Source organism: Aquarana catesbeiana, linkage group LG05 (assembly GCF_042186555.1).
Source record: "Aquarana catesbeiana isolate 2022-GZ linkage group LG05, ASM4218655v1, whole genome shotgun sequence".
Lineage (NCBI taxonomy): Eukaryota > Metazoa > Chordata > Amphibia > Anura > Ranidae > Aquarana > Aquarana catesbeiana.
The window spans coordinates 60,960,074-60,979,057 of record NC_133328.1 but is presented as its reverse complement, the minus strand read 5'-3'; the positions used below and the strand labels follow the sequence as shown (position 1 = coordinate 60,979,057).

The following is an 18,984-nucleotide window of genomic DNA, read 5'->3' as shown; positions in this document are numbered from 1 at the left end:
GTTTGACCATGATATTTGCCTGCCTCTTGGACTGACCTTGTACCCTGATACTGGACTAGTGGGATTCAACACAGGGGTCTCACATATGTGAGGGGCTCCAGAATTGTTTTTCTGGATGAAGAAAACTATTTTTTTGTTTTCTCAATCCTAGATTAGGGTCTGGAGACTCGGAGGCTTCAAAGAGATTTGGGTGGGAGAAGCCTCTACCCCTGTCCCCATTCTGTCCTGAACGAGGCCCTACTTCTGCCTGTAGGACTTACTGCTGTCATGCCTCTGCCTGTCGCACTGACCACACCACATGGACCTGCCTACTACCAGGACCAATATTTTTGGCACTGCGGACAATATCTCTGCCTGGACTTTATATGGACAGTAACCCTGCCTGCTACCTGGACAATTGTGTTCGCCGCTGCTGACCAAGTCCCTGCCTGCTGCCTGGACCAGTGCTATCCTCCTGTGTACAACTGCGCTACTACAACCACAGGTAATCTTTTGTTTACGCTTTGCTCAGCATAATGTATTTTGGGGTGTAATTCTTGGTATGTGCATGCTATGTGTCCCTGGAACACCTGACAGTGTTCCTTGCATGTTGGATCTCTGTATGTGGCCAGGCTGTGTAGAAGTCTCACACATGTGGTATTGCCATACTCAGGAGGAGTAGCAGAATGTATTTTGGGGTGTCATTTTTGCTATCCAAATGCTATGTGTTGGAAATATCTTATAAAAGGACAACTTTGTATAAAAAAAAATGCGTTTTCATTTTTTTCCACATTTTCCAAAAACTTTTGGAAAAAAATAAACCATTCAAAAGACTCATTATGCCTTATATATTATACGTTGGGGTGTTAGCTTTCCAAAATGGGGTCATTTTGTGGGTGTTTCCATTGTCCTGGTGCTCCAGGGCCTTCAAAAGTGTAATAGGTGGTTGAGAAATGTGATGTGTAATTTATGCTCCTAGAACACCTGATGGTGCTCCATGCATGTTGGGCCTCTGTATGTGGCCAGGCAGTGAAAAAGTCCCACACATGTGGTATCGTAATACTCAGGAGGAGTAGCAGAATGTATTTTGGGGTGTCGTTTGTGGTATACACATGCCATGTGAGAGAAATAAGCTATTACAATGACAATTTTGTGGGGAAAAAAAAAAAATCTCAATTTTGCAAAGATTTGTGGGAAAAAAATACAACTTCAAATAACTCACCATGCCTCTAACTAAATACATTGAAATGTCTACTTTTCAAAAAGGGGTTATTTGGGGGGCATTTGTACTTTCCTGGCTTGTTAGGGTCTCAGGAAATGAGATAGGCCACCAGTACATCAGATGTGATAATTTTTTTATGATTTGCACCATAGCTTGTAAACTTTCACACAGACCAAATAATTTCCACAAATTTTTGGTTATTTTTACCAAAGATATGTAGCAGTATAAATTGTGGCCAAAATTTATGAAGAAAAATTACGAATTTGCTAAATTTTATCACAGAAATTAGGAAAAATGCATTTTTTTTCAAAATTTTCGGTCTTTTTTCATTTATAGCGCAAAAAATAAAAAACCCAGAGGTGATCAAATACCACCAAAATAAAGCTCTATTTGTATGAAAAAAAGGACAAAAAAATAATTTGGGTACAGTGTTGCATGACTGAGTAATTGTCATTCAAAGTGTGTGAGCACTGAAAGCTGAAAATTGGTCTGGATAGGAGGGGGGTTTAAGTGCCTAGTAAGCAAGTGGTTAAAGTGCATGTTGAGCTACATACACGCCAGGGGCAAATGTGTAGTGAGAACAGAACAGGTTCCCTGCGGCCGGAAAGTTATTTCAAAGGTTCATCTGTGTTGAAAAGGTTGAAAAAGGCTACCTTGTATAAATAATATTATTAAAGGCAGTCTTATTTAACAAGCACAGCACACAACATTTTAACATTGCCATATCCCTAGAGGAAAAAGTAGGACCTTTAGAATAATTACATCTTTTTAAGAAGTTAACTAGTCTAATCAATGTTGATGTGCAGTATGGCTTGATCAAAAAGATTATGGAATGTGACAGCAGTTGCTTAACCACTTGCCGACCGGGCCATTGCCGAAAGACGGCAACAGCGCGGTCGGCTAGTTCTGGGTGGACGTCCGTGGGACGTCATTCCAGAATGTTGCTCCCACACGCCCCCTAGGGTGCGCACCCGGGAACATCTGTGACCATCACGGATCATGGTAAATAGCCGCTGATCGTGGTCATTTACCACATGATCGTTCTGTCAAATGACGGAGCGCTCACTTGTAAACAAACCGGCGTCACGCCATGACGCCGGTTCCTCCCTCCCCTCTCTGTACCGATGGGTATAGTGTGAGGGGAGAGGGGGAGAGATGGCAGCAGCGCTGTGGACTGGATGTTTAGTGCCCACAGCGCTGCTTAATGTAAATAATGGCAATACTCTGCAATACTGCAATACTCTGCAACACTGTGCAATACTCTGCAACACTCTGCAACACTCTGCAATACTCTGCAACACTCTGCAACACTCTGCAATACTCTGCAACACTCTGCAATATTGTGCAATACTCTGCAACACTGTGCAATACTCTGCAACATTGTGCAATACTCTGCAACACTGTACAATACTCTGCAACACTGTGCAATACTCTGCCAATACTCTGCAACACTGCAAAACTCTGCCAATACTCTACCAATACTCGCCAATACTCTGCCAATACTCGCCAATACTCTGCCAATACTCGCCAATACTCTGCAATAAATTTTAACAGAAACAAAGATTTTTTTTTTTTTTATCGAATTTTCGGTCTTTTTTGATTTATAGCGCAAAAAATAAAAAACCCAGAGGTGATTAAATACCACCAAAAGAAAGCTCTATTTGTGTGAAAAAAAGGACAAAAATTTCATATGGGTACAGTGTTGCATGACTAATTGTCATTCAAAGTGTGAGAGCACCGAAAGCTCAAAATTGGTCTGGTTAGGAAGGGGGTTTAAGTGCCCAGTGGGCAAGTGGTTAAAGAACCTGCCCCTTCTTTTATATCACTCATGGATTTCGGTTATGAGACATCCTGTTCATAATTTCCAAATTCACTGAATTCCAAATTCACCCCACTCTTCACCTAAATCAATCCTATTGCTGGATGGCTGAAACATTTGCAAACTACATAGCTTCAACTTTCCCATGCCCTTTTTGTTTTTCAATCATGTTTTATACCTTCCAGCAGAGTTAGTTTGATGCACACAAATGTGTTCATATGTCACAATGATCACTTCAAAAATATCATCCATTTAAACAATAAAAAACAACGCTGGTCACAACATTTTCTTTAGATACAATGATAGTTATGTTTTCAGGCATTATACAAAAAAACTGCCCTTGACAGCCTTGGATGTAATTCCAAAAAAAATACATCTGTCTCTACTGTGTGTCACTGATACCTTTAAAACTGGACTCCGGGTAAAAGTAAAAATAGAAAGAAAAGATGCATATATAGAAGCTATTTTACCTGCCAAAGGATTATTATTCCTGCCACTCCTAACAAGGAGTTGTGTAACCAAGATTGCTAATACCTCTAGACAAGGTGGGAATTTCATCTTAGACAGCAAGATCTGAGAAGACACGATATAGACTTTACTTATTTTTTTATTTATTTTTTTTAGTTGTTATATGCTGGTATGGGAACTGAATAAACATTGATGCAACATTTTTCATTTCTATCCTTGATGTGCAGGAATAGCTAAGATTATGGTGGGTGGAGTTCAGGGGCGTTGCTAGATCTAAAACAGATCTGAGGCTAGAGCTCATAGCAGCGGTCACCAACCTTTTTGCATGCCCGTGGGGGGTTGGGGGGAGACCTAAGCAATTTTTCACGGGCGGTGGCTGGTGTTGGCGCTTCAATCATCATGGCACCATGGTTGATATGGTGTCAAGGTGATTAAAGTGCATTGTCTCTATTGTTACATTCTAATATATAATGAAGTGGTTCAACTCACCATACTGCAGAATCAGTGGGAGCCCTGGGCATGTCACTTACCACATCTCCTGCCACCATTTGCAGATTGTCACTTGCCACGTCTCCTGCCACCATTTGCAGATTGTCACTTGCCACGTCTCCTGCCACCATTTGCAGATTGTCACTTGCCACATCTCTTGCCACCATTTGCAGATTGTCATTTGCCACGTCACCTGCCACCATTTGCAGATTGTCACTTGCCATGTCTCCTGGCTCAATTTGCAGATTGCCACATCTCCTGCCACCATTTGTAGATTATCACTTGCCACCTGATGTGGATTGTAACTTGCCATGCCAGCAAGTGCTACCAAATGTGCATTGACGCTGCATTGGTGGCAGGCTGACAGCACTGGTCCATTTAGTGAGAGCAGGAGAGCGGTGATGCAGGGCTGGCAGTGAGAGATGATGTCATCTCGCTGCTCCCCGCTGTACCTCCAACATTGAAGCAAGGGAGTCTGGCTGCAAAGTGGAGCTCCACGATGACAGGAAGCACGTGACCTCTACTCCACCGTGCTGTGAGGGTGGAAGAGCGATGATGTGTGACGAGCAGTGAGAGATGATGTCATCTCTCTGCTGCTCACCGCACCTCGCTCCCAAATTGAAGAGGCCCGGCTATGAAGAGCGCTGATGTGAAGCAGGCAGAGAGATGTCATCTCTGCTCGTCCGTCCGCGCTTCTATCTTCTCCTCCAGCCTCTCTCATGCAGCCAGCCTGCCCGCTGCAGCAGCCGCAACCCGCTGGTTAGGCAGGGACCCTGCAGCAAGAGACTCGGGGCTATGGGCCCCAGATCCGGGGCTATAGCCCTAATAGCCACCCCCTAGTAACGCCCCTGGTGGAGTTCATCACATACGAGCATGAATACATGATGGCAGATGAGAAAATATGTAGCTTTTCAGTGCTGATTTAGGGAACACAATGCATAGGAATGGTCCTTTAACTAAAAAAATTATTCACCTTTGGACTTCCACGCAGTGAAGATCCAGATAGCATCCAAAAATGGGTCTTTCTGTATCATCTTAGGTTAAAGTGTTACTAAACCCACAACAGTAAAATCAGTCTGTATATGCAGTAAAGCATACTTGTTATACTCACTGTGGAACCTAAGGGGTTAATCCTCCACATTGTGTAAAAAAGCTGCTTGATTTTGTATGCACAGATCCTCCCCTCCCTGCACTGTCCCCCTGGACAAGTCCAGATAAGACAGAGCCTTTGGAGCCAGGCTGCACATGCTCAGTTTGATGTGTATTGCTAGAGAGGTTTTTCTTGGGAGAGTGCATGTGCTCAACACAGGGCCAATCAGCATTGTCCAGACATGTCCAGAAAGAGCCCTGCAGCCTCATAGGACAGCTCAATGCAGTATGAACACTCCTCCTACAAGCTTCATCAGGAACTGATAGAAATTACAAGACTGCTATATACTGCTTATGAGGAAAGGCATTTAGCTGTTTATATTTGCTAAAATAATTGCATTTCTGTTATGTATTAGTGTGTTATACTGCTCTCCATCCAATAGGGGGAGGCATTGTAAATATGTTCACTTGTTATTGTCCCTGTAGAGTTATGTATCTTTAGCATCTATGGTTCCTGTATGCTGTGTTGGATATAAGTAAAAGAGGTCCTGTCGAATGTCTGTCCGTGTCAATGGTTCAAATACATTTTAAAATATACATAACTGGCGACGAGGATGTGATTCCGGTGAATGGACAAGGCAGAAACACATGAAATCAGTTGAGTGAAGAATCAGAACTTGTGTTTTCGAGACACATCATACATTTCTCCAGCATGGTTTCTCTGGGACACATGGAGGAATTTGATGTGGCTAATCCATCCTCATGGGACTCCTATGCAGACAGAGTTTTTTCTGGAAGCTAATAAGGTGGCTGATGCTGTGCAGAAAAGAGCTGTGTTACTGAGTGTTATTGGATCTAAGACTTTTGATATTGTTCACTCACTGATATCTCCTGCTAAACCAAAAGACTGCCCATATGAGAAAATACTGGCACTGTTAAAAAATAATTTATTAAAAATAAATACCAATGGCAGCATGCTCCATTAATGCGCCAATTGTTGTTCCGAATGATGAAACCCCTATAGGTGTTTATACAAACGACTGTGTATAAAGTGGAAAACTCTTGATCAGGGCTGAAGAGTTACACCGAGATTGTGTTACAAGATCTTCCATGCAAAATGGAAGTAGATTCAGGGTGTGCATATTCCTTGATTTCAGAAGAAACGTTTACCTTATTATGGCCTCACAATGCTCCTTCAATAGCACCCTGTGATATCCAGTTGGTAGATTACAACAAACAAGTAGTGGAAGTTAAAGGTGCTTGCTTTGTACCAGTGAAATATGGAAATTTCAGAGGATGTTTACGCTTAATAATTACTAAGGGACAAAGAGCAAGTTTGTTGGGTAGGGAGTGGTATGAACCCCTTGGAATTTCATTATCGGGTGTTCATAATGTATCTCCAGTTACTCTACAGCATGTGATAGAGGACTTTAGTACTGTTTTTGAAGAAAGCCTTGGCATGTATAAAGGCCCTCCTGTTTCTTTCAGATTAGACCCTACAGTAACCCCATTTCTTATGAAACCGGGCAAAGTTGCATTAGCTCTCAGACCAAAAATTTATGCTGAAATCACACATTTTGTGGAGCAAGGTATACTTGAACCTGCAACACACTCTAAGTGGTGTACCCTAATAGTTACAGTATTGAAGTCAAATGGTGATGTTAGAATTTGTGCTGACTATAAATGTACTATCAACAAAGCACTGCAGGAACATCCCTATCAAATTCCAGCTGTACATGAAATTCTGACTACGTTAGCAAAAGGAAAGATAGTTACCAAACTGGATATGGCACAAGCCTACACACAATTATCTGTGGATAACGACGCTGCGGATGCACAAACAATAATAACACACAAAGGAGCTTTCCGAGCAAAACATTTGCAGTTTGGAGTTTCCACTGCTCCTGCCATATTCCAGAAATTAATAGATGACCTCTTATCTGGACTTCCAGGTGTAGTACCTTATTTCGATGATGTTCTTATTGGAGCGGATTGCATTCAGTCTTTGGCTTCACAACTACAACTTGTTTTGAAACGTTTTCTTGATGCTGGTCTCAAACATAAAAAAGAAAAGTGTGTTTTTGGGGTAAACAGCGTGGATTTCCTTGGATACAGAATTGATGAACACGTAATCCATCCAACTGATTCTAAGCTGGAATCTATCCATAAAGCTCCAGTCCCAACAAGACAAACAAGAGCTGCAAGTTTTCCTAGGGTTGCTTAATTTTTACCATTCTTTTCTGTCTGACAAAGCCACTGTTGCTGAACCCCTGCATCGTTTACTAGATAAACATGTTTTGTGGAAGTGAACTGATGTTCATTCTACAGCTTTCATTGCTACAAAAAAGCTGTTATCTTCTAACAGTGTACTTGTACAGTATGATTTAAAAAAAAAAAACACTCACTTTTACCTGTGATGCTTGAGTCATGTTTTGGAAACTGGTGTTGAGGCTCCTATTGCATTTTATTCAAGGACCTTGTCTAGGAGAAATAGGAATTATGCTAACATTGATAAGGAGGCTTTAGCTATTGTGTCCGGGGAAAAAAAGTTTCACGACTATTTGTATGGGCGGAGTTTTACCATTGTAACAGGCCATAAGCCTTTGCTGGGGTTCTTCACCAAAAGTACTCACACGCCTCAAATTATTTCCACACGAATGCTCAGATGGTCACTCATGCTGAATGCCTATGTCTGTGGTTTTGAATATCGTCCTGGCAAGAATATCACTCATGCTGATGGTTTGAGCCGGTTGCCTTTGTTTTCTCCTGATTTCCCTGTCCCTCCTGTGACTGAGGTTCTTATGTTGGAATCCATTCCAAACCCTTCGTTACATGCTAGAGACATTGCTGCTCTGACTGCTAAAGATCCCTTGCTGGCCGTGTGCTTAATTGGGTGTGGAGGGGATGGCCCAACTCAAAAGTTTAAGAGAAGTTGAAACCATTTTTAGTGCACCAATATGAGCTGTCTGCCTATAAAGGTTGCCTATTATGGGCAAACAGAGTGGTAATTCCATGCTTTCCATGAAGGACATCCTGGAATCGTCCACATGGAAGCGTTAGCCAGAAGTTATGTTTGGTGGCCTAAAATGGATGAAGTTATTGAGAGGTGGGTAAAGAACTGTTTACCTTGTAAATCCACCCATCATGCTCCACCTAAAGCCGCAGTCCATCCCTGGGAAGTGACTAGGTCACCTTGGTCATAGTTACATATAGATTTTGCGGTGCCTTTTCAAGGACAGTTGGTTTTTTTTAGTTGTCAATTCCTTCTCAAAATGGCTGGAAGTTGTTTCAGTTACATTCCCCACCTCTGCCACTGACATAAGAGTTTTAAGGAGGCCGTTTGCTACACATGGGTAGCCACATACAATCGTGTCCGATAATGGAACGCAATTTACCTCCTCAGAATTCAAAGCCTTCATGGCAAGCAATCTTATTCAACATGTTACGATTGCACCATTTCACCCATCATCAAATGGTCAAGCTGAATGTATGGTTCAGACCACCAAAGACTCATTGAAGATAATTATTCAAAGGGAAACTTGCAAATGTCCTTCTGCAGCAACATGTGACACCATGCTCAAGCACTGGTTGTACCCCAGCAGAGCTCCTAATGAACCATCGTCTGAAAACACGTTTGGATCGTTTACATCCTGATCTGACATTGGAGTTACAAGAAAAGCAAGAACTGCATTTTAAAAAGGATGCTAATGTTTCTGTGAGAGTGTTTGAGCCTGTCAGTGCTGTCTATGTCAGAGACTATGCTGCTGGGCTTCGTTGGATACCAGGAAAGGTGCTTGTGGCTACAGGACCTTTGTCATACAAAGTACAAATTATTGATCGTAGAATATTGCTAAGGCACGTGGATCAGATCCGAGAACAGTGGTGGAATTGTACCTGCTGCTGGTTCTAGTGGTACTGGGATTCCAGTGATGCCAGATCAAGGTGACCCATTGGTTGATACAGGTGCTATTTCTCCAGGAAATGTTGTTGCAGAGCCAGTTTCTCTCAGTCCCTCTGACACAGTACAAGAAGAAGAATTGCACCTAATCGTGGCTCCCAGGTAACAGTGGTCCTTAGGCGTCCAAGGAGAAATATTCACCCTCCCAGTTATCTCAAAAACTTTGATGTCTAGGGGGAAGGAGTGTTATGTATTAGTGTATTATACTGGTCTCCATCCAGTAGGGGGAAGCATTGTAAATATGTTCACCTGTTATTGTTCTTGTAGCGCTATGTATCTTTAGCATATATGGTTCCTGTATGCTGTGTTGAATACAAGTAAAAGAAGTCCTGTCGAATGTCTGTCTGTGTCGATGGTTCAATTACATTTTCAAACATACAAAAATGTCCATGTTTTGTGTACTGTGGGAGACCAATATAGTGAATGCAGGGTCCTGGGTTTAGTAACACTTTGTGAAAAGTGAAGCAGTAATAAAGTCTACAAATACAAGTTAGAAGATAGATGCATTTATTTAAGAGTGACGATGTAAGGACAAACATAATGGCTATTATAAGTAGAAGGAAAGGGGTAATCTTCTAATAACAGCTCATAGAGTCTCAGAAGTATTGGTTTGTCTAGACATATTCAGTATTTATGGAAACAGGAAGCAGATTTTGTTCAAGAGTACCCAGAATGATAAATGGTCATATGGCAGCTCAATCAACCATTATTGAACTGCTGTTATAATTAAATCTATAAAATCATAATGTCACAGTTAAAGGGTTTCTCTATAAAAAGACAGAATTAATATTTTCTATTTTGTTCATGGGTAAATTTAATTCTGACAATTTTGTCTAGCTATAAAGCTGCTTTAGTTCTTCTAATCGATTTCACAAAGTTTCTACCAAGGTAATAGTAATTACCCAAAATCTAATTTAAATTTCACCTATCTGTAAACACTTTGCATCCTTTTTCTCTTAAAATTTTGATAAAAAGTTATATATCTCGTTGACCTACCTTTACATGAGCTATCCCCCTTTCAGTCCATTATGATTGCTGATGTTAGACTCATCTACTTTACAAGCTGTTCAGTGTGTCCACTACCCCTCCCTGTCAATCCCTCCACTTACTTCCACTCACCCACCAAACAAAAATCCAAATATTAACAACAACCTACAAAGACATACACAACTCTGCTCCAGCTACATCACTGACCTCATCTCCAAATACCAACCACTCTTCTCATGACCTCCAGCTCTATAACTCAATTGTCTCCTTCTCCCATGCTAATTTCCTGGATATCGCCAGAGCCTCTCCCATCCTCTGGAATTCCTCACCCTAATTTGTGGGGTTTATTTACTAAAGCTGGAGAGTGCAAAATCAGGCTCACTTCTACACTTCTACACAGAAACCAATCAGCTTCCAAGTTTTATTGCCAAAGCTTAATTGAACAAGCTGAGGTTAGAAGCCAATTGGTTTCTAGGCAGAAGTGAGTCTAATTTTGCACTCTCCAGCTTTAGTAAATAAATCCCTCTCTGACTCTCTTATTCTTCTACTTTTCAGGAAGTCCTATCCTGTCTTCACCTAATAAACTGTACTTTTAGTTTATAACCAAAGTTCGTGGTGCAAGGGGTAACCATTCCCAAGATAAGTATTTCGGATGGTATCTTTGAGGTGCCAAATATATGTTTCAGGCTATATACTAAAATATTACAATTGTACTATATTACAAAGGCGGTGGCTGTGTTCCCAATACATTCGCTATCTGCTTTCTCAGGACAAGAAGGCAATCTAGTTCATAACATGTAGCACATAAATAAACCATAAAATAATTACATACAACATGTGCAGACACGTGTCATAATTAATTTGAAAGACCTGCATAAAGAATAAAATCTAATTGTTGAGAACACAGCCACTGTTTTGTATATTATTTATGAAGTGGATTTTTAGAATGGTACATAGTTCCAGATTTCTCTAGGCTGGCTTCACACTTATGTGTGGCTCCTCAGTATCTATTTCTGGAGGTCTCTATCATAAGACCTGCCGCTGTTTCAGCTATCTATTCCTATTTACATTTTGAGTATCCTACACTCCTAAACAAGTTACTGGAGCTGATTACTGTCAGAGGTTTGTTGGTAGGCTGTAGGATCCAGATACAAAGCAGGAAGCCACAGGACAGGTTGGAGGATCTAGATATTTCCATGGCTCCCTTGGGAGAAGGTACTATATCATTTACTTAGAATGGCACTCCCAACACACAAGTACATTCGCTGACACTGTACTCGCCCTGCAGCGCTCCACAGCACACCTGTCACCTGAGCGGCATTACAAACATGGCACTGGGATGTTTTATACTCTATTGTGATGTATTGCCCATCCATTCAAAAGGTAAATTAATGTTATTGCAAATGCAGTAAAACACATCAATAGATTAGGAAATTATGAAAAGGCCCTTAAAGAATTTGTTCACCTTCACACTTATTTGTCATGCAGGGTTGTGGGGTTTATGGTAATGCAGAAAGAGAAGGGTTGAGTGGCTTTTGTTTGCTTAAAGGGTATGTCCACTGTTTCAACCAAATTGGGATGATAACTTCTTTATGTTTGTTACATGTCCCTATTCACATAGAAACCTTAAAAAAAATTAAACATTGCAAGTTAACTTTTTAGATGCTCTTTTCTGGAACTTCTAGCAAGGAAGAATTCTACTTAGCTCTCTTTGTTATGAGGGGGGCTGTGAAGCTGTGTTTACCATAATTAACTCTGTCTGGGGGCAGATATCTCATCAACTGTACTATATTTTAATACCGTCTTTTTTAACAAAAGGTTAAAGGTTTCAGTATTGGCGTTCTCCATTGTATATTAATGAGAACTAGATTCAGCCAGTCCCCAAGCCCAGCTATTGGGACAGATCATGATGAGCTTGTTAAGAAATGCTTGCAGTCAGCCATGACAACTTCTCTTCAGAAACATCTAAATGGTAAAAATGTTTTTTAAACATTTTTTAGGTATGCTGTGTGAAAAGAACACATACCAAAATTATAGTGGGGTTTTCTCAAATTTTACCCCATACAGGTCTCTGGTAATTCAAAAGCACCCGAAGCAGGTCAACAGCACCTGCAGTGAATTTAGAATGATCTCAGAAGCATTTCAAACTGATGTCAATAGAACATTGAATTTGCCCATCAAAGCCAGTCTACTCAGGCCCCTATGTATACTTGGTCATTTAAAAAATTGACAGCTTTCTAGAATATTCCAGCTTGTTAGAGATGGAAGTACATTTATCTTACCTGTAATTGAAAATACCGTTCTAAAAGCATCAGGTTTATTGGACATGATTGGCAGAAATGCACTTTATTAAAGAATGACTAGACAACTCATACAGTCATAAGAAAACTAATACACAAATACACATATCAGATATGCCCTTCACATGACATTGGCTGAGCAGTGACTCTCAAAATATGACTTCAGGATGTGTATGTGACTAAATTAGGTTTAGGATTGGTCAGAGCAATGGTTTTCTAACTTGCCTTATATAGGAGGCAAACAGTGTAGCACCTTATATCACCAAAGGGCTACAGATAATATTTACTGTATGTAATGCTACGGAAACACGTAGACTGGAGAGAGAAGGTTGGAGACTTCAGACATGATACAGGCATGGTTGGATGGAGACAGTCAAAGGCTGGAAACAAGTTACCAAGCCTGCTATACATAACTAAAATCACAGTACTCCCAATATTTTTTTCATATAGTCTCCTTATACATTACTGGCAGAACATTTGATATTCCTCTTGGTATGATCCATTAAAAATGATTAGGGGGGATGAACAATCAAAGTATAAAGTGTGAAAGAAATTAACCATACTGTTTAACTAGCAGAAGCAGCCCAATATATACAACCCCTGGCAAAAATTATGGAATCACCAGTCCCTGAGGATGTTCCTTTAGTTGTTTATTGTTGTAGAAAAAAAGCAGATCACAGACATGGCCAAAAACTAAAGGCATTTCAAATGGCAACTTTCTGGCTTTAAGAAACACTAAAAGAAATCAAGAAAAATAATTGTGGTGGCCAGTAACAGTTAGATTTATAGAACAAGCACAGGGAATAAATTATGGAATCACTAAATTCTGAGGAAAAAATTATGGAATCACCCTGTAAATATTCATTACAAACACTAACACCTGCATCAGATTAAATCTGCTTGTTAGTATGTAGTTAAAGAGGGTAAATCATCACGCAGTGTTGCACAAGATGTTGGTTGTTCAAAGTCGGCTGTGTCTAAAACATGGACCAAATACAAACAACATGGGAAGGTGGTTAAAGGCAAGCATACTGGTAGACCAAGGAAGATATCAAAGCGTCAAGACAGAAAACTTAAAGCAATATGCCTTGAAAACAGAAAATGTACAACAAAACAAATGAGGAACAAATGGGAGGAAACTGGAGTCAACATCTGTGACCGAACTGTAAGAAACTGCCTAAAGGAAATGGGATTTACATACAGAAAAGCTAAAAGAAAGCAATCTCTAACACCTAAACACAAAAAAACAAGGTTACAATGAGCTAAGGAAAGGCAATCGTGGACTGTGGATGATTGGATGAAAGTCATATTCAGTGATGAATCTCGAATCTGCATTGGGCAAGGTGATGATGCTGGAACTTTTGTTTGATGCCATTCCAATGAGATTTATGCAGACGACTGTCTGAAGAAAACATGCAAATTTCCACAGTCAATTATGATATGGGGCTGCATGTCAGGTAAAGGCACTGGGAGAATGGCTGTCATTAAATCTTCAATAAATGCACAGGTTTACATTGAAATTTTGGACACTTTTCTTATCCCATCTATTGAAAGGATGTTTGGGGATGATGAAATCATTTATCAAGATGATAATGCATCTTACCATAGAGCAAAAACTGTGAAAAAATTCCTTGAAGAAAGACACATAAGGTCAATGTCATGGCCTGCAAACAGTCCGGATCTTAATCCAATTGAAAATCTGTGGTGGAAGTTAAAGAGAATGGTCCATGACAAGGCTCCAACCTGCAAAGATGATTCGGCAACAGCAATCAGAGAAGGCTGGAGCCAGATTGATGAAGAGTACTGTTTATCACTCATTAAGTCAATGCCTCAGAGACTGCAAGCAGTTATAAAAGCCAGAGGTGGTGCAACAAAGTACTAGTGATGTGTTGGAGTGTTATTTTGTTTGTTGTTTTTCATGATTCCATCATTTTTTCCTCAGAATTTAGTGATTCCATAATTTATTCCCTGTGCTTGTTCTATAAATCTAACTGTTACTGGCCACCACAATTATTTTTCTTGATTTCTTTTAGTGTTTCTTAAAGCCAGAAAGTTGCCATTTAAAAAAATGCCTTTAGTTTTTGGCCATGTCTGTGATCTGCTTTTTTTCTACAACAATAAACAACTGAAGGAACATCCTCAGGGACTAGTGATTCCATAATTTTTGCCAGGGGTTGTATTTTTCACTAGCCCAGAGTGAGCACTTAGACGAAGAATTTACAGACAATTGGCTGCTAGGGCCCAAGGAAACAACAATAAGTACCAAATAACCACAGGCAGCCTTCTGGGCACAAGTTGGGCACCATGGGGATTAAAGGCATGCCATATTCGTTCTAAGTGACCTGTTATCATTTCCTATGGCATGGCTCCCTTTGCCAGCCAGACAGAGATGTCACTCTATGGCTGTTCCTTCTGCAGCTTTCTGGGTCAGCAAGAGAGCAAAACCCATCTTGGGAATCTAACGGGATGCTAGGACTGCCGTTTTTGTTGATACAGCATGTGCCTTTAGGAAAAACAGATCCTACTACTTAGCAGTTAGTTGCTAGCAAGAAATCAATACTGGCAAAATAAGGCTTGCTAAAATCTTTGCAATGTCTTTGGTTGGCCTGGAGAATTTTTTTTTTCATCAACAAAACTAGAGTTTCCTTTAGAAGAACACTTCATATCAACTCACATGCAGCATACTGTAGTAGGTGGAGTCATCAGGGCTGTTTAGTGTCTTTGGTTTCTGCCTCCTCGGAGTTCTTTGTGGCTTGCCATCATCTAAGTGTGACCTTTCTAATTAAGATAAACATATACACATTATACAATAGATCACTTGTAGAAATAGCTATATCAATATCCATAAAATTTGCAGAAACATCTATATCCAAGCAAAATAACACTATAAATATTACAAGGTGTCTAAATCTGTTGACATTTGTGCAGGGACACCACAAGATAAAATGCATATTGAGGTTCATTTACTAAAACTTGAGCGTGTAAAATCTGGTGCTTCCAGATTTTTTTGTCAAAGCTTAAATGAACAATTTGAAGTTAAAAGCTAATTGGCTACCATGTACAGCTGCACCAGATTTTGCATTTGGTTTTAGTAAATCGTCCCCTTAAAATCCAGCAGGTAAAGAATACCTGTACTGAGTTAAGCCACCATTGATAAGCTCTGCTTGTGAAAATAATAGCCACCTCTCTGACAAGCTGAGGTTGCTCCTTTGCCCCTTTTTTATTCATATTAAATATGTAATTATTATACTATTTGTAAAGGAATAGCTTTTTTTCGTTTTTCTTTCTTTTTCTCTTTTTGTATGAACAGGGTACTCCAATTTTTTCCATTGTTCATAATTTTTCTCTTTTTGAATATATTTTTATGTACATTTTATCTTATTTTTAATTTTTAGTGGTAATTAAATTACAGAGTAAGGCCAATAACATTACGCTATTTGCTTACGGACCACTAGAGGTCATTGGAGTTACGTTTTTAGATTTTAATTAAATTTGAATGATCTTAGCCCAAGAAATAATGATCTGTATCCTAGGAATTTCATGGTCTCCCCTAGGATAAAGCAAATAGAATATTATTCCTATATCGTCTGATGTTTTTAATATTACTTTCATGACGATCGTGTAATTAGCCGCCATAGATATTTCCTTCTGAGGTAAGGGCAGCTGCCCTACTTTAAGATGGAGGTGTATGAGTAAGCTATGAGTCAGCTATGATAAGCACTCATCGTGAGTGTGAAACGTGTCAGCTGTTTTGGTACGCTTCTGCTGTAGTGTTTTTTGTTCCTTTATGATTTAGCTTTTTACCAATAAAAGCATTCATCATTACACCGGTGTGCGGCTTCCAGCTTTCCTCGATTTTCCTGCTTAAGATGGAGGTGGATGTGATTGGGACGCTCGGAGCTCAGGATTGGGCATCTACTTTGTAACTATTGAGCATAAAAGGTGGTGAGTCAGCACGCCGCCTGTGCTCCCTGACGACGTCACCTTTGACGAAACGGCGTGGGGAGGAGCGGCATGCTGAAGTCACTAACATAACACGAAGTCCCGGAAGCAACGGGCGAACATCCGTGAGCCGGCTGGCTCGAGATATTTTATATGCTACTACCTTTTGTACACATCACTAACATAACACGAAGTCCCGGAAGCAACGGGCGAACATCCGTGAGCCGGCTGGCTCGAGATATTTTATATGCTACTACCTTTTGTACACATTGTAAGTGTAAACTTTTCTTTTATAAAGCAATAAATATTTACAGTTTTACACTATGCAAGCTTTTCTTTTCAATGTGGCTGATTGATGACCAAGAGACACCCAGGGGTGATATGAGAGGTGGAGAGCTGCCATCCTGTGGACAACAACAGAGACCTTGGCTGGGTTACAAGCCTAAAGCGGACGTGATCTCCCTAAAAAGAGAACAGTGCAGCTTTCCCCATTTTAAGTCACAAAACTATTAACAAGGAAAAACTTTCATACTAATGTGAATACCTCGTGATCAACATCAGTATTTCATTAATGAATCCTTGTTGATATGAACTCTCTCAGGGACATTCTTTTTTGATCACATCATGCAGATGATTTCGTATTTATTTATTTACAATATCCCGATACTCGTGTTGTAGTATTGTTTCATTTAGATCTACAAAGTGACACGGGGCATGGAAGGTCATTTGTCCCTCACTTATTAGGGATATTTAATACATATGAGGAGATGTCATATTGTAAAAGGTTTCATTGATGCGATTTCCATTGAATTATATGTATTGTGTGTATCTCACATTTAAGCTGCAGCTGGACTGGTTGGTTATTTATATATATTTTACATTCCAGACAGCGCTGTATTCCCATTTACAATAATAATAGCCACGTGGCTGATCAAGTGGCTCCAGCACAAAGACTTTAGCCCTTAAAGTGATTGTAAGGGTTTTTTTTTTTTTTTTTTTTTTTTTAAATAACAAACATATCATACTTACCTCCACTGTGCAGCTCGTTTTGCAGAGTGGCCCCAAACCTTCTCTTCTGGGGGTCCCCCGGCAGCTATCTCAGCTCTTCCCCGCATCAGATAACCCCCTAGGAGAAGCGCTCTCCTGAGGGGGTTACCTTGAGGGCACGCTCCCGAGTCCAGTATTCGGCGTCCATACCCGCTGTATGTATGACTTGGCCCCGCCCCCTGATGCCCACGTCATTGGATTTGATTGACAGCAGCAGGAGTAAATGGCTGCGCTGCTATCAATCTATCCAATCAAGAGCTGAGAACCCCAGCCAGAGAGTCCCCGTCAGGTCAAGTTCCAGGGCTCAGGTAAGTAAAACAGGTAGGCTGGGGAGCTGGTCACTGCCAGGTGTTTTTTTACCTTAATGCATAGGATGCATTAAGGTGAAAAAACACGAAGGTTTACAACCCCTTTAAGCACTAACACAAAGCTTAATACTCTTTTAGGTTTTTCAGAGATAGATTTCCAACTCATTTTAGAAGCTAAACTATATGTTCCCTTGCATCCAAGAGGATCTCTGTGATCACAGTTTGGGACATCCATATAATAAAGTTGTTTTCAATGACAATAACTGTGAAGCTGTGCTATAGATCTGGATACATATATCATTGACCAAAGAATATATGGGATTGTGCACATGGTTTCTTTTCAAAATATGGCAGGCTATATTTGAACAATTTTGAACATTTTTGTATTTTTATTTAAGAATATAGATATATTATACATTTTCATTCTTAAAATTTTGTAATAACACAAGCATTTTAGCATTAGTAAATCCAAGGTGACACATAACCTTTTAGAAACCATGGCATGTTATCTGGCTATTTATTGTGACAAACAAAATATATATGGCAAAATACTTTATCCCCCAACCAGTTTACCTACATTAGTCAGTGTCTTTAATATCTGCCTAGAAGTTTTAGTTTTACGTGTATGTAATGTTTTAGGGTTGAAAATGTGTTTATTGTCAGTTTCACAAATATCACAAAGAACAGCATAAAAATTCCAACTTAGTGACAACCGTTACTAGACAAGGATAATGAGTCAGCTCGATGGCTATCGCCCATAGCTTGACTTCCATTAGCAAAGTATAATATTATAAGGGTTGACAACTGTCATCTGTTGCGAGGGGTCTTCCTGGCTGAAGATCTTTGTTGTTCATGCTAAAACTATATGGGGGAATAATGAGAAAAAAGAAAAAAGGGGGGAACCAAATCAAATAAAGGGAAAGGAAAAAAAGGAAAGTAACCCAAGTAAGGGCACAGATAGAGTATTAAAAGAAGGTAAAGAAAGGGAAAGGGGACATAGAAGAGAGAAAGAGCTGCTGGGGACAACTTATGGAGAGAGGTAAATAGTGGACAGAGGGTGAGACACCAAGGTATAGTCATCTCAACCCTCCCTGTGGTTAAGCTGCGTGTTAGGATGACCCTGAGAGCATAATAGTGAGGGTAACTGAAGTGGAGAAGCGTAGCCAAATGGACCACAACACCTTGTATTTATCAAAGGTGTTTTTGTCTAAAGCCAACATCTCCTCCATTCTTTTAGTATCATTCATGGTCGAGACCCATCGTGATAGTGGAGGTGTGGTGGTTGTCAGAGGCGGCTCTAGACTTTGTGAGGCCTTAGGCAAAACTTAGACATGAGGCCCCACTGTATTAAGAGGGTACAGTATAGGGGAGTGGAC

General features: G+C 40.2%; 1 protein-coding gene across 2 annotated transcripts in view; it reads right to left on the bottom strand.

Moving 5' to 3' along the window:
* MYO3A (myosin IIIA) overlaps positions 1 to 18,984 on the bottom strand; it is a 285,335-nt gene that overhangs the window by 21,441 nt on the left and 244,910 nt on the right. For both annotated transcript variants that reach the window (XM_073629787.1, XM_073629788.1), the window contains exon 32: positions 14,986 to 15,089. In XM_073629787.1, the coding sequence (XP_073485888.1) occupies positions 14,986 to 15,089 (104 nt within the window). The remainder of the gene's footprint in view (positions 1 to 14,985; positions 15,090 to 18,984) is intronic.